The following is a 15,973-nucleotide window of genomic DNA, read 5'->3' on the forward strand; positions in this document are numbered from 1 at the left end:
AAGTTCCTGTCTTATCTAAACACAGTAAATGCACCTAGAATGTCTGATACTAAAAAAAGCATTAAGTGCACCTTTGAAACTGTGATTGCTAAATAATGAAGAAAATAAGACCAAGTGAACTACGACAAGCATGTGTTTACTTATCCGTGAGATATATCTGCAAAATCAGGTTAAAGAGCTCAGAAATTATAAAGGAGGGTAATTTAAAAAAAAAAGGGAATTGAAAGGGCTTTTGTTTCAAGTTGCCTTTTTTTTTTCTTCTGTTAAAGGATCATCTTTTTGCTGGGCTCTTATCACTTCCATTCTAGTAGACCTGTGCTAATGACCACACAAGGAGAAAACCTACATTCCCCCTCTGGAGTTAACATGAAGAAAATCTTACAACTCAAAAGAGCCTGACCTGCTATGCTAGCACTGAACAAATTAACAATGTACCACAAGCTCATAAATAGTACTCTCTGGAGTCTTAAATGCCGACTTTTTTTCTCTAATAAGCAGTTTTATCAGAATTTTAAACCTGAAAAGTTCCAACTGTAATAGTCTTTGAGATTTTTATTTAGAAATACTTTTGCATCACTCAGTAGATTTAATAGAAAACTGTAAAGGTGTTTGGAATATAAAATAGTACAATACCACAGTGATATAGTTCCACACTTGTCTTTTCTCCTCCTAGAATACATAATTGTTTTCTCGTATAGAGTCTTTCCATGCCAAATTCAGGACTGATACTAAATGTTCTCAAAATCACAATGTTTCCCATGCCAAATCAGAATAAGGCACTACTAATGGTCCAGTCCAGAAATGCCTATGAGGGACAAATTTTTCCTCAATGTGACTTTATTACTTTGTACTGCAGCAAAAACTCAAACTAAAGTTCAAATACTTGTCTGTGTCCCTGCAAGTACAGTGATCTGGCTAAGGTAATAACCTTTAAAGAGACAGATTGCTCTTACTCATTACCTCCACAAATGAAATGAAAATGAGTTGGGGTTACTTAGAGAAAACCAGGACTGATTCTTGAGAGCACATAGAAGAATGGAGAAAATGTATCTGGACCAATACTAGTAATTTAGCCCACATAACAACAGCATGTTACTACAGAAATTCAAAGTCTGTAAAACACAGAGAAAAAATTCAGGGAAAATAACAACTTCTTCCACAATTGATACAGATACAGGGTAAAAAAAAAAAAAAACCTGACCCCTGAGAAGGCAGCAGGAGCTCTGGGATCAGGGTTCCCCCATTAGCTCATGTCATTCGTTCAAACTTCCCATCATATGTTGTGACATTTTTAATTTTAAAATTCTCCTTTATTCTGTGCAATCACACTTAAAATGAAAAACAGCTGCAAATTTTGGCTGAATTTTAAAAAGTATTTCTATTTAAAATATAGCCCACAACATGTAATAAAAACCCAAGGCATTATGTCGTAAATAGCCCAAAATGCAGAATGCAGCTGATTGGCTGTACCTTTACAGAGGCTCTTTCAGTTCAGTGATTTCAGTCTGGTCCCCAATGATCAGTTTTATAAAGGAGAAATGTTATCACAGTCAAAAATTTCAGCAAAGAGGCTGAAGGCAGAGCATCTAAGAAGCTCCACATCTCCTGGGACCCTTAAAGAAGAAAAGGTGGAACAGACCAGCTACATGTTCCTTGAAAGCCAGAACAGTCCTTGATCAGATAAAATAATCATTACAGTGTAATAGGCCATCCCAATAATGCTGTTTTACCTCCATCCTCATTCTGGAAACTGGTTTTTGTATCTTACTGCCACTTGAGCATTCCCTAATGTGAAAACAGCCCTCAGAGTTTACTTGAATTAGTGGCTAGCTGCCACCAAATCATGAACCAAGATTTGGCATCAATTGGACAATATTTACTTTTGTCTTGAGAAAAGACTCGGGTAGGAGTCGATGGTGGGGCTCCATAGGAAGTCAGCCTGCTATGGGCCATGCTGTACATTTCCTTAGACCAAATAAAAAACTTTAATCCCAAAGACTGGAACTTCAGCAAACTCCAAGGGAATTAAACACACACACTTCAGTAGCCATGCTGCCATAGAGACAGAAGAATGCCTGAGACTACAGCACAATCCTTAGTATGCAACTAGGAAACCCTGAGCTGTGTGCCTGAAAGCACAGCAGGACTGTGTTTGGGATTGCAGAGTCCTGTCAGACACCCGTGTGTCCTGCTCAAAGCAAAGGGTGCAGGAGCAGTTCTGCTGTGGAATGTCACTAGTAAGGACTGTGGGATATTACAGAATCATAGAATCAGAGGGAGGTTTGGGTTGGATAGGTCCTCAAAGATGATCAAGTCCCAACCCCATGCCATGGGCAGGGGCACCTTACACTAGGACCTGTGGCTCAAAGCCCCATTCAGCCTGGCCTTGAAAGCTTCCAGGAATGTGGCATTCACAACTTATGTGGGCTACATGTTCCAGTGCCTCTCCATCTTCAAAGTTCTCTTCCTCTCCCATTCTGTAGTTACAGCTTCTAAAAATTTTGTACCTGAAACCTAATGTACATATGTCAAATAAACCTGAGGTGATAAAGTCAAGAAAACCACAAGTGAAGTCTGGCCACAAAAGCAAAAGCTGTGGTTTTGTTGGAAAAATAAAAATTCCTAGGAGCTCGTCTTAGGGTTTCTTCTGCCTGGAGACAGCAAGGGGCTCATGGAAAAATTTTGTTGTTTCTAATTTGAACAGTGAAGAGCTTGTGGTCTTCTCCTGTCCTGTTCCACTGAGGCAGTTGCCTATAATATCCCTACATATTAGCAGAAACTGTCAAAATCAACACTAGGAGAGGAACACTTAGTCTACATCTGAAGCTTCTGTAGTTACACTGGTGAAATCAAATGCACGGTGTGTCATTGCCTGTTCCTCCTTCCAGCAGCATGCTTCCATTAGAGGATATGGGGCTTTTATAATTGTAGATGCAAATATAAAGCATTTATAAATTTCTGTTTATGCATTGAAAGAAGTCAAAAGCATTGTTTAATGCCTTCACAGAGGCAGTTGCCATTTCAACAAGTCAGGTAATAACTGTGATTTTCATCTGAGTGGTAAAGAGTTTTGCTTTCTTTAAATTAGAATACAAATCACCAACTGAAAATATTCAAACACTTAAAAAGAAAACTTCAAAAGTATTAGAACAAATAGTTTTTCCCATTAGTTCACAAAAAAATCTGAGTTCTCAGGTGAAAAGCTTTCATCACCTTAGCCTTGACCTTTCCTCTTGAAAAAGATATGGTTTGTTCCTCCCTGCTTCATTCCTTCCTCCAATAAGTTTCTTTTAGAACCTATGTCAAAAGAATTTTTGGGAAGCTGAAGATAGAAGTAAAAAAAAAAAAAAAACAAAACCCAATACTATTTTCTTCATCCCCAAATTTACTAAGAAAGCGAAAGGTATTCTGTAAGGATGAGTGCTTTCCCTCCTGTTGATTCCATTGGTATAAAATGAATCCCTGTTTACAGCCATAAATATTTTATAACTTGGAGTTCAGAGATCTGACCTGGAGGGTACAAGCTCAAGATTCTGTGGGCAGAAAGGAGATTTGAATTCTGGCTCAGCCTTCAAGATAACTTGTGATGAGACTTTTGTTTCCTACCAAATACTCTGCAAGTTTAAGCTGACATTTTCTTTGGTTTTGCCAAACCTTCCTGGGATAGAAATCAGTTCCAAGATGAAGAATAGTTTTTGTTTATCTTAAAATAGAACTTCTTTCACCCCCGCCTTTTCTGAGAAAAGACATAAATTAATTTAATTTCAATCCCTATATTTTGGGTCTATGTAGCTTTTTCAGAAGCATCTTGGAATTGATACTAGTTTTCAATCATAATTTTCAGGTACTTAGCTACTTTGCCTGGTGAAATCTGCTAATTTACTGAGGTCTTGTAGAGTCTTGAAAACATCATACACAGAGCTCTGCAAACTCAAATTCAAGGATTTGCTCATGCAACATCATATGTGGCACTTAGGGACATGGTTTATTGGTGGATTTGGCAACATTAGGTTTATGGTTGGACTCAATCTCAAAAATATTTTCCAGCCTAGATGATTTTTTGATTTGTTTTAATGTTCAGTTATGGTGAGCAGCATGTGTTAAGTATGCACACGTGATCTTAAAGTTAATGCATGAGTTTATCTTTTAATTGCCTTCTGCAGAATTGTCAAATACAAGCAAAAAAGCCACGCTTCTTCAAAAGTTAGACAATCTTTCTGCCTCTAAGGAGCTAAGTGAATCTTGGCTTGCAGTACCTCAGTGTCAGCAAATGGTTCATTTCCCAAACCCATACACTTGGACTGTCCACAGGACTCCACCATTTGCTCGCTGAGGACATGAACGTCACCTGCTCTGTGCATGGGCAGATTATTTGGTGAACTTGGACATAACCCTGGAATAAATTACATTTAAGGTAAGTTTTATTCTTGTTCAGTGCTTGCTGTTGTTGCCTAAGTTCTATTCTTGTTCAGGGCTTGCTGTTGTTGCCTTAACACTGTGCAAGCCACAGCAGTAGCAACGATGCCTTGTCAGGTGTATGATCAAATACTGTCCCAACTTAAGACAGGCAAAGGGGATGGAATTCAGCATGTGATGAGTCCATGCCAGGATTGGGATACCTGTTGGGATACTCCTTGATGATCTGATAGATGCTAATCTGAATGGTTTCATTCTCAAAGCGGCTGTTGCTCCGATCTTTGTATATCCGGAACTCGGCGGCTGTCACTGCCTCTCCATGAGGGATCTGAGTCAGGTCAAAGCGGAATTCCTTGTAGTGCCTTCGGTGGTGGGAGAAGTCCTTGTCCCTTTCAACTGTGAGAAAAAGAATTGAATGTAAATTAAAGATGTGAAACAAATGCCCATTTCCCATGATGAATGGAGCATTCCCTCTGCTTGGGGGTTAACAAACATGATGACAATATAAAACTGTGCAAATAATAAAACCACAAGCCCAGACATACTTCCAGTTAAAGGAAATTCCACCAGCCCAGTATCTTCAGTTCAAAAGGAAAAAAACCTCCGTGGCTTTTATATAAATTCCAGAAGCTGGAGTGAAAGAATATCAAAAAAAGCTGAAAGGGGGCATGTTGTAAAGCAACTAGAAATATGGACAAACTAAAAGCTGTGAAAGGTTTTAGGACTTCAGTGTAGCCATAAGAACAGCAATAGCAATGTCAGAACTATAGATGACTTTGAAAAACACTAATTGCCTCTAATAACCAGGCTGATGAGAGGAATGCAGCTTATTTCCGTTTAACATAATAAAAGTGGTACTAAAGTGCACTGCAACAACTGTATAGTTAAGAAGCAGTTAAGCCATATAAATTAACACAAGTTGTACTCTAATGGCATGCACATCATCTTTCCAGTGGTCAGAAGAAGGAACTGTGGGTCAGGGCCGAGTGGTCCTGGCACCCCAGCAGCATAGATGTACAATTCTGGCTTGACAAGTCCCCTCAAACCTGTTCTTGGTGGGCAGGTGCAGCTCCCATTGCTTCTGACACTGCCACAGTTTAAAATAAAAAAGCAAGCCTCGTGATTGCTTAATTGAGGTTTCTACAGAATTTTAAGAGGAACAAACCAGATGATTTTAATTTATAACTGGTTTGGGTCTATTTCTATTGTCTGCTGCAGTTCTGATTCTGATTTAGGAGCAACTTTTGCAATGGAATATGTGTTTTGATGTGACGACGGAAACTACAGGCCATAGTACTGGCTGATGATCGCCTTATGGGATTCATACTTCAGATTTTAGGGATGTGGAAAGGAAAATGATCCATGGTTTCCACTTCCACAGAGTACAACATATCATTGACATATGAATAAGCTGTCCTCCGTTGGAAGACAGAATTTCTGTCTTCTGGAAAGTTCTACCTGCCTGGTGACATACGTGCTTTGTATAACTGATGGTGGACAAAGTCTAAAATGCAGAGTTGGGATCTGGTTTTAGATAACCAACTAAACATTTATGGCTACACTCAGCTTCCCTAAACACTCTCTCCTGTAATCCCAGCTCTTTGACTGCATTTTAGTCCTCAGATCTGAGGGAGGAACAATGTCTGTTCTGAAAAAGCACATATTTGCATTACTAAATGCTACATGTATGAATAATGTGTAAATTATTACAATATTTATACTTACATGCTTATATATACATGCCTCCCAAACAATTCTTTCTACATACATAACGTGTATGTGTTTGCATGTATATACATATAATTATATAATTTTATATATCAACCTACATATCTGTATTATTATAATGCATATGTTGTCTTACAAAATAGAAATCCACTAAAAGGTAAAAAATAATTTTGGGCTTGACATATAAGGGTATAGTTATGGACATATTAAAGTGGGAGCTATTGAACAAAAGGTATTTAACACCATTTTCAGAGCAGTAGTTACTAGTTAAGTCACCTGTGGTCATGTAACTAGTTCTTTACAGTGTACTTCCCTGTCACCTTTTCAAACCCTCCTTGCTTTCATTAGCTTTTTTTTTTTTACATACAAGTCTGTATTGCCTTAAGAACCACAAAAAATAAAATATATAGGCTATAAGAACACTTTATCTTCAGTGAAAATGAACTTTCTCCTGGCTGACAAAAGGAAAATTGTTTGCTAACTGTGAGGTTTACTTGGCTCAAGTGCATATTTTGCTTACATGGGTTTGCCATCGAATGCTGTGCAGAAAAAGTAAAGCAGAAAAGCAGCAGAAGCATGTAAACTGGCTGCTCTGTAGCTGAAGATGGATGGGCTGCTACTGAAGAGAAACAGGATACAGTCTATTTAGCAGCTCCACTGCCCGGTTCTAAACCCTGAGATATATACAGAGATCTGACTTAAGGTTTGGGAGTTGTTTGCTTTTTTTTTTAAAATACCCATGTAAAGCCTTTCATTTCAGGGGAGCTTGGCAGAGATTAGCATATGCAAAAGCACTGAGCCGGGAGGGTTTTTTCTAGTACAAAGAGCGTGCTCCAAGTTTCTGAGGTTATAACTGAGCATTTCAAAACTGTCATGGAACAGATATGTCAATAACCTTCAAATCAGAACTATATTTAACACAGACTTAGTATAGTGCAAACCTTTCTGCTGTCTCTGGATAGTATTTTTTCAACAAGTATTTACCAGCACATATAGCACTGGTAATACATAAGCACTACTCACTATGAGTAAATACTGAATAATTAAACACTGAATGAAAGGTTTAAATGCCACTACTACCGGACAGATTGATTTTTATTTGGGTTTGAAGCTTCCTTTTGTCTAGTTTCTACCAAGTACTTTCTAATTAGTAGCATCAGTTTTGAAACAGTAGTTGTCTCCCTATATGTTATAGTTTGGACAGAAGCCTCGACAATACCCTTAACAGTATCAGTGGGGATCTCTCAGGATCACTCACAACTGCTGAAAGAATACTGACAGCCACTTTCTGGTGGGCCTCAAATTAATTGTTACAACTCACACAGATAGTATTTATCTGTGTTTCCACATATATACCCAAGGAAGATGCAGCACTGTCATCTGAAAGGGACACAAGTTCAAAATTTCTCTGGTTCGAGACAGCATTTACAGGCAGGCCAGGACTTCAGAGCAGCAACAGTCTGCAGAAGTGAGGGGCTGTAGGAAACACTGAACAACACTGAAAAAACACCCCAAGTCCAAGGAGGTCCCATCTGCAGTGAACCCAGGATGTCCATCTACAGATTTATATCACCCAATGTATAAAGCAAAAAAAAAAAATTGTACACAAATGTAGACAACTTAAAATCTTGCATTATATAGCAGACTACAAAAAAAGAGGTGATGGTGATGTTACAATAATGACCAATAGTTAGAATGGTAGACAAGTTTAAAAAGTAAAATACTATTTAATGATAATGAATATTTTATTACTGAAAATAATACACAAATCTTGGTCCCTTCTGCATCTAATAAATGCCTTGTCAGGCAAGACTGTGAATGCTCAGTAGGGTATCTGCCAGGTCCTTCGTCCTGCTGAAATAGCATGAAGTGCAGGGAAGCACCATTTCTCAAATATTTTTATTTCACAGGCAAGAGCTATTCAACACTGGCAGCCTGAAAAACACAGGTTAAAATTTTCAAGTATTTGGTCCTTTCAGAATGTTCTCATGCCATTCCAGCCCTGCTCAGTACATCTGCCAAAATGCATTTCTGTGGGACAAATCACAGCACCTAAAAACCAGTTGAACAGAAAATCAGGAAGCATTTTTTAATCATTGGAGGAATAGAATTTTTCTAAGTAAAAATAATAGAATATTAGGGGCAGTTCTGATTACAAAAAAAAAAAAAGAAAAAATCTTCCTTTGCTCTCATTGGTCAGGATTCTTAGCATTGACTTTTAAAAATGGCATTTTTATACCACCTGAAATTAATATATGTAGCACGACAGTTACATCAGACAAGTCATAGCTCAGGGGAATATCATAAACACCTGTGTGTAAGATGGGAAAGAATGATATTTTCCACCCATGTGGCAAACTGATGAAACATTTACACTGTATTAACATTAAGTCCAACTCTAAGAAGAAAAAAGTCAAATTTACAGGAAAAAAGGTATTTTGGAAAAGAGGTCTTCTTTTACACCAAAATAAAATATCATGCATTGTTTTTCATTAACAAAACTATTTATTTTATGAGGGGAAAAAATAACAACTAAAAAACACCGAAAGCACTTACATAGATGTATAACAAGTAATCAGTATTTTAGAAATTCAGTTATAAATGTCTGATTATGTTGACTGAGCTTAAAAATTATAAAAACTGCTAGCAATGAGTTTAGGTCATAGTGCATGAGGGACTATTAGATGTGCTCTTACATTAGTGATTAGCTCCACACTGATATGTGCTTCACTTTTCCTGAAAATGTTGGTGTGTGGCTGTGACACATGGGCAAAGTGAAAGCTGCTTTGGCAAATAGGTAACAAACCAAAGATATGCTGAAAGACACATTATAATTAGTTGATTTTACAGTATAACATCCCAGGATCCCAACTGGCTTCACAAACAGTGAACCTTCACTAATCAAATTAATGTCACTTTTTAACTATTAAATCTGTGTTCCAAGGCAAAATGGAAGGTTTACAGACCTGTGTAACTAGAAAGGGTCATTTAGACTAATCTCACTGAATTTCACTGTTTGACTCTAAATTCTTTGTATAAGTACTAAGTAAACCAGCCAGTTTTAATCACTCCAAGGTGATAAAGTTTACAGTAAGCTGATACACTACAAACGACACTCATTTACATCTTGAATATAATGAAATGATAGTTTATCTACAGTGAACACTTGTGGTTATCTGACCAAAACAGGTCAAAGGTTCCAGGCATTTTCTCCTGAAATTACTCAGTGCTGCCTCTAATGACTGATAATTGAAAGCAGAGACTGGAAATATCAAATGTGGTAGGTGACAGATAAGCAACAGATTAATGCAAGTACTCTGTTACAGGACACTGAAAGGTCAGAGGCCCTAGGAATTAGCTATTGTGCTACTGTGAAAAGACAGACATCAAATAACTGTTTACCCCACTCTTGCTCTTCACTCTCTCATTCAAATTCCAGTATCACAGATGAGACTGTTTAGGGTGACCCCCCTTTCATAAATTAAGGCAACAAACGTTTTGTAGGGTATGTAGAAAGGGGAAAAGTGATTCTAGAGAAGCATCCAGCATTTAAAAAAACCAAAATAAAACAGCTATGCTAGGTGTAAATATCTCAATGAAGTGCTTCTGAGAGAAGTTAAGGACATTAATAAGAATGTCATTCTCAGTTGAAGAGAGACCAGATTACAGATTCTAAAATATATATTTTTGTATTTTTAAGCTTTGTAACTTTTTTGGCTTGTAGAAAATTAATATCAACTTTAAAAAAAATTACTTTATCTGGGAAAGCATACCTTTCATTTTTTCACCCTGGAAGTCCTAAATATGTATAATCTAGTCAATATTGAAGTAAGGGGCAGCCATTTCATCCCGTTCATTGGCCTTTGAATGAGGATTACAGTCTTCTAGAAAGGGTTTTAAATCAGGTGAACTTTTAAAATCCAAGAATGAAGAAAAAAAACTTCCCAAAGTAGTGATTAAAAAAAAAAGCAGCAGACTATGATTCTACTTCCCTGAGCACTACTGCTTCACTAGGTTTATCTGTTTTTTAGAATGGTAAGTTTCCTGATATGAACTCAGGGAATCTATTTTGAGTTAGACATTGAGATTGAAAAAAACAGTTACCTGTCCTTAAAGCATTGCTTTGGACAGCAGAGATGGCTGCCTGATATGGTCAGTGGAGAGACAATTCTGTTTGTTAAGGGTCAGTTGTCTTGTACCAGCCAGTAAACAGAACAAGAGTTTGTTTACATTTCCTCTTTGGTCCACTGCAGCTCCAGTGGATAGTCCTTGCTCAAAGGACAGTTCAATCCTTATCAGCTGATTTCAGTGACTGTGTCCTAACTGCCAGGATGCCAGTAACCCAGAAATGGGACATCCTGAGAAGAAATGCAGGGGTTGAGGTCCAAAATGAGAATGAAATGGGTTTTTGTTCCCACGCCTGACTTCTTTTTATTATGTGACATTAGACATTTACCATTTACATCACCATAATCAATTCAGCTGAGTATTTTAACTACAAACTTCCCCACGGCATGTCTTCCATTTAGGATGAAGTAGTTGTCACCTCAGAAACTTGGTGGGATGGCTTGCACAACTGGAGTGCTGCTAAAGATGGCTATAAACTCTTGAGAAGGGATAGGCAAGGAAGGAGAGGCAGTGAGGCAGCCCTCTGTATTAGGGAATGTTTTAATTGCCTAGAACTTAATTATGGTGACAGAGGGGTTGAGTGCTTATAGGTAAGGCAAATGGCAGATATCCAGGTAGGAGTCTGCTACAGACCATCCAGCCAGGATGGAGAGGCAAATGAAATGTTCTACAAGCAGCTGGGAGAAGTCTCCCAGTCACCAGCCCTTGTTCTCATGGGGGACTTCAACTTGCCAGCTGTCTGCTGGAAATACAACACAGCAGAGAGAAAACAGTTTAGGAGGTTCCTGGAATGTGTGGAAGAGAACCCACTCACACAGCTGGGAAGGTGGATATGCTGGTAGTGAACAGAGAATCACTGGTGGGTGATGTGATAGTTGGAGGCCTCTTGGGCACAGCAAACACAGAATTATGGGGTTTTAATGGAGTTTTTAATTCTGAAGAAGTAAGGTAATGGGTCAGCAGAACTGCTCTTCTGGACTTCCTGAGGGCAGACTTTTGCCTGTTTAGCAGGCTGGTTGGCAGAGTCCCTTGGGAGGCAGAATGAAGGACAAAGGGGTCCAGAAAGGATGGATATCCTTCACGAGAGAGATCTGAAAGACCAGGAGCAGGCTGTCCCCATGTGCCAAAAAAACAGTCAATGGGGAAGAGGAGCAGCCTGCCTGAACAAAGAGATTTGGCTGGAAATCAGAAAAAAAAAAAGGGGAGTTTATGCGCTTTGAAAGAAGGGCCAGGAAATCAGAAGGACTCCAAGTATGCATATGCATGGCCAAAACCCAACTATAATGTAATCTGGGCACTGCCTTAAAACACAATGAAAAGGTTGTTGTAAATAGATCAGCAACAAATGGAGTGCAAAGGAGAATCTCCATACTATTGGATGTGGGGAAAAACACAGTGACAAAGGATGAGGAAAAGGCCGCAGTACTTGATGTCTTCTTTGTCTCAGCCTTTAATAGAGCTGGGCCAGTTGTTCTCTGGGTGCCAGCTCCCTGAGGCTGAAGACAGGTACAGGGAGCAGAATGAAGCCCTCAAAGTGATGGACTTTTCAGTGAATGTTTAATACTTTGAGTCAACGGTCCTTTCTCAATATAAATGATTCTATATGAAAAATGTAGGCAGAGGTTGAAAACAGGAGTCCCCAAATTACATTCCACACATATCCTATCTTAGACATGAAAGTCATTGTCAGAAACTTAATCTACATTCAGATCCCCTTCCAACTGGAGCAAAGCTGTTTCCCTTATCAGTAGGGATTTTGCTTAATTAGAAAGGGCAAGTCTGGAGGGTTTTTTTTCATTGCAACAGTTCTGTTTCTTAAAAACTGATTTATTGCAGTACTTTTTAGTTGAGTTTCTCTGCATTTATTATAATTCTATTCGTTTTATTTAAAGTAATTATATATTTACAGATGTGGTTTTGAAATAATAATGTAAATTACTTTCACATGAAACTTTCTTTTCAAAACACAAAGAATAAAGTTTGATCAGTCATGTACAGAAGCTAGATACACTGCTGTAAATTTAGAGTTATTTCACTAAATCCTTTATTTTCAGGTCAGCTACTGACATAAATGAGCAACATTTTCCTATTTTGTTTACCAAAATTAGAGGCAGTTTGAAAATTTTTTGATGAAATACTATGCAGTTAGTGACAGTTTTAAAAAATTAAATACTTATTGAATCCAAATTTTTAGTGGTTGAACATGCCTTCTATAATTGAACAGACATACTGAACTGTATAAATTGCATAGTAATTAAAATCAAGTCAATGAAAACACCTTCAACAATGGCAATATAAAGCAAGAAGGAAAAGAAAAAGGACAATAAAAAAATCAAACAAAACACCAATTGCCTTTTTTCTTTTTTCAAAGCAAAAGTATTTCACTTATTGGTTTTTTCTCTTTAACCCTCAAAGAAATGCATTTCAAAATCCCATAATTTATAAAAAAAGTTTTACTGTATGAATGTATTTTAATCAAGCACTTAGTATTACATCTTTTGAGAGTACTGTTCTATTATTAAAATGTTCATTTCTTCATTTTGTTATTGTAGTCAATAAGATCTCATAGATCCTTGCCAATTAACAAAACACACATTCAGAAACTCCAAATAGCGTAAAGACTAAAATATTAAGGTGGACTTTCAAATTATGTGATTTCTACTTTCTAATCCCCTCAAAATGTGCATGCAATATTTTACATTTATAAATAAATGTAATTTAAAAATAAATGTTTCACTTTAGTAAGTGATAGACAGTACCCAGGTAAATAATGAAAGTAATACACCCATGCTAATATATAAGTGAATATGTAAAAGGATAGGTTTCTTTTTTTCTTCCATGAATTATTTTCAGAATTAAAACTCAGTTAATAGTTAAAAGCTTCCAGCATTCACCATGAGAAGGAAAGTGTTCCCAGAAACCATGTAACAGTGCCTGCCAGCAACTTTTATAAGCAGATACCTAAAGAAACGCCTCCATCAAAGAGGCATAACTGGGCTTGGCTTTCTCACACACAACCTCCCAGGTGATCTGGACACTGTGAGATTACCCATGATACCTTCTTGCTACTTTACAATAAATTATGGAGTGAAGCAGAAGTTTTAATGAAATTGCTGGTCTTCATTCAAGAGCCAATGTTTTGTTAAAAATTTCATTGCTAAACATGTGTTATTCATTCAATTTACTCTTCCAAGTCAAATGCACTTGCTCAACAAGTCAAAACAAGTGCTGCACTGCAGCTGGTCCAATGATAATTAAATGCTGGAAGGCTTTCAGTTGTTGATACAAAATAAGTGGGAAAGCATCACCCTGCCTTTCTTATGCTGCCTTGAACCCAGCGAAAACAAGAGGAGAAGTAACCAGACAAAGAGATTGAGTTCTAGAAGTGAACAGAACTTTGAGAGTCTAAGGTTGGGTACTGTCACAATCCTAACATAAAGGATGGTTGCCAATGTGATTCCTCAAAATCTCCTTTTTCTGATGGTTTTGACTGTATAGTGCACTGTATCTTTCAACCTGACAAATGCAAATCTTTCACTCCAGTTGCTCAGCTGTAGCACAAAGCACAGCAAAGGATACAACTGCACATATGTGCTATTTAATCTCTAATAAATAAGGACCCTGTGGTTTCTTTGTTGTTTTAAGACACACCATATTACAAAGGTACTCCAATCACAAATACATGTGTTAATCTAAATCTACTAGATTTCTGATTGTGTTCAGTTTCATCAGTGATAAATAAATCTTTACTTGGAAAAAAAGAACTCCACAAAGAACCCTCTATTACATAGTTCTGAGTTAATGCATAGATAAATTAGCTAATCCTTACACCACCCCCACTTCAGGTTGCTAATTTTGCCTGCTGTTTTCAAAGATGTCTATTTTGCCTCACCTTTGGGAAAGCCAGTAAATTTTGATACCATCTGTCGATAGACTTCCATTTTTTCTCACATTTAATTCTGTTTTTCTATAATCACAGATCATCACAAAGAAAACTAACAATTATTGCCAGGTTTCTGACTGTGTGTGAAAGTCAGGATGTCAGATCAACACAACCTCAAGGTTAACAAATGACAGAAAAAAAGATCCCTCTTGGGTTCAGCTGCAACAGAATAGAAACAAAAGTTATACCTCTGGGATCCAATGGTCAGAAAATAGGTGTAAGTTATAACTGTTTTGACACTGTAAAAGTATACAGATGGAACATAACTTCTGAGGAGGGTGAAAGGGCATATATCATCATAGGGCAACTGGCAGGGGAGGAAAAGCTAAACATTAAAGTGCACTCTATCTTCTCACATCTCCTCAGTTTCTGCTCATGTTAACCCTCTGCTCACTTCCAGCCAGAGGTGGCAAGCCACTCTACCATTTACCATTCACCCATGTTGTCTAATAAACTCCATCTCTTCTCTGCTGTGGAATTTGTTAGAAATGCTTCCATGGAAGTTGTGTCTGAACATTAAGCTGGATATGACTGGACAGGCAATCTTTTCTGCTTACTCTGTGCTCACATCTGAGTATTTAATATTACCCATACTCATTAACACTGACCAAACATTCCAAAGAAACAGTCCAGCTGTAACAAGGATAAAGAAGGAAGCCCTCAAGAACATCTCATTTAGAAAGTAGAAGAAGGCTTCTTTACATATAAGAAATCAAAAAATTTTGCCAGACTATATTATAGACAGGATATTAAATACAGTTGCAAAAAATAGCTGCTGACAGGCCATGCACTTAGTTATTCTGTTAGCTTGGCTCAAATAAAATCAGAAGCCCTCTGATTTATACTTTGGTTGCAAAAATGTATACTGGGCTAATCACTACACTGAGCCATCTCCTTAAAATTAAAAATGTAAGGAGACTAAGTTTCACTTTTATAATCTGTTGGCCCTTGTTTTGCAGGTTCGTCCAGCACACTCTTGCTGTTGTCCAACACCAAGGAGCCACCTAGGAGAGCCTAAGAGGTGGTGCTGAGAAACAGAGCAAGGGGGCCAGAAGCACAGCAGGGGCAGGACCTCACAGACATTGCACTGGAAGAAAATGGGAGGAAGATGAGGAGGAAGAGCAGATAGGAGACTGGCCTGGGGTGGTCAGAAATGGCACTTTGAGATGGCAGGTTTTAACAGCCAGTTTGGGATCTGTCTGTGGTTGTAACAGCTTGTTAATACGGATACAAAATGTACCCTCTCCTCTGTAGCTCTGTCAGTCTAATCTGACCATGATTTATGCCCACAGAGATAATTTCACCCCCATATGGAATAAGTCCTCTCAAAAAGAAGGAGAAAAATTGTGGGTTTTTTTTTTTTTTTTCCCTGAAAGAAGCTTAAAACTTACCAAAGCTAATTATCTTTTTGACCCTTTTTCTGGGCAGAAACTCACTGATGGTTAGTGAATAAAATATCTCTGGACTGGCCATCCAGCATTACACCTGCACTGCCAAAGGAAAGGAAAAACAATCTTCACAAACAATGTGAAGAGCTCAGATTAACTTCAGGTAACACGACAGTAGGTTGTAATCCCTCATGGTAGATTCTTTTGGAGATTTGGGGAGAGAGACACGGGAGGCTCAAAATGACATAACAAGCAAGAAACTAATTTCCAAAGTAGAAAGTATGACATTTTGAGCACACAATACTGTTCATCCAACAATTGTCTGATGCAAGATCATCACTCCTCTCTGAAAAAGACCCAATGATTGATG

General features: G+C 37.8%; 1 protein-coding gene across 2 annotated transcripts in view; it reads right to left on the reverse strand.

Annotated features, from left to right (window-relative positions):
• Window positions 1-15,973, reverse strand: part of BMP5 (bone morphogenetic protein 5) — a 54,589-nt gene that overhangs the window by 25,688 nt on the left and 12,928 nt on the right. For both annotated transcript variants that reach the window (XM_066545883.1, XM_066545882.1), the window contains exon 2: window positions 4,620-4,812. In XM_066545883.1, the coding sequence (XP_066401980.1) occupies window positions 4,620-4,812 (193 nt within the window). The remainder of the gene's footprint in view (window positions 1-4,619; window positions 4,813-15,973) is intronic.

Source organism: Molothrus aeneus, chromosome 3 (assembly GCF_037042795.1).
Source record: "Molothrus aeneus isolate 106 chromosome 3, BPBGC_Maene_1.0, whole genome shotgun sequence".
Lineage (NCBI taxonomy): Eukaryota > Metazoa > Chordata > Aves > Passeriformes > Icteridae > Molothrus > Molothrus aeneus.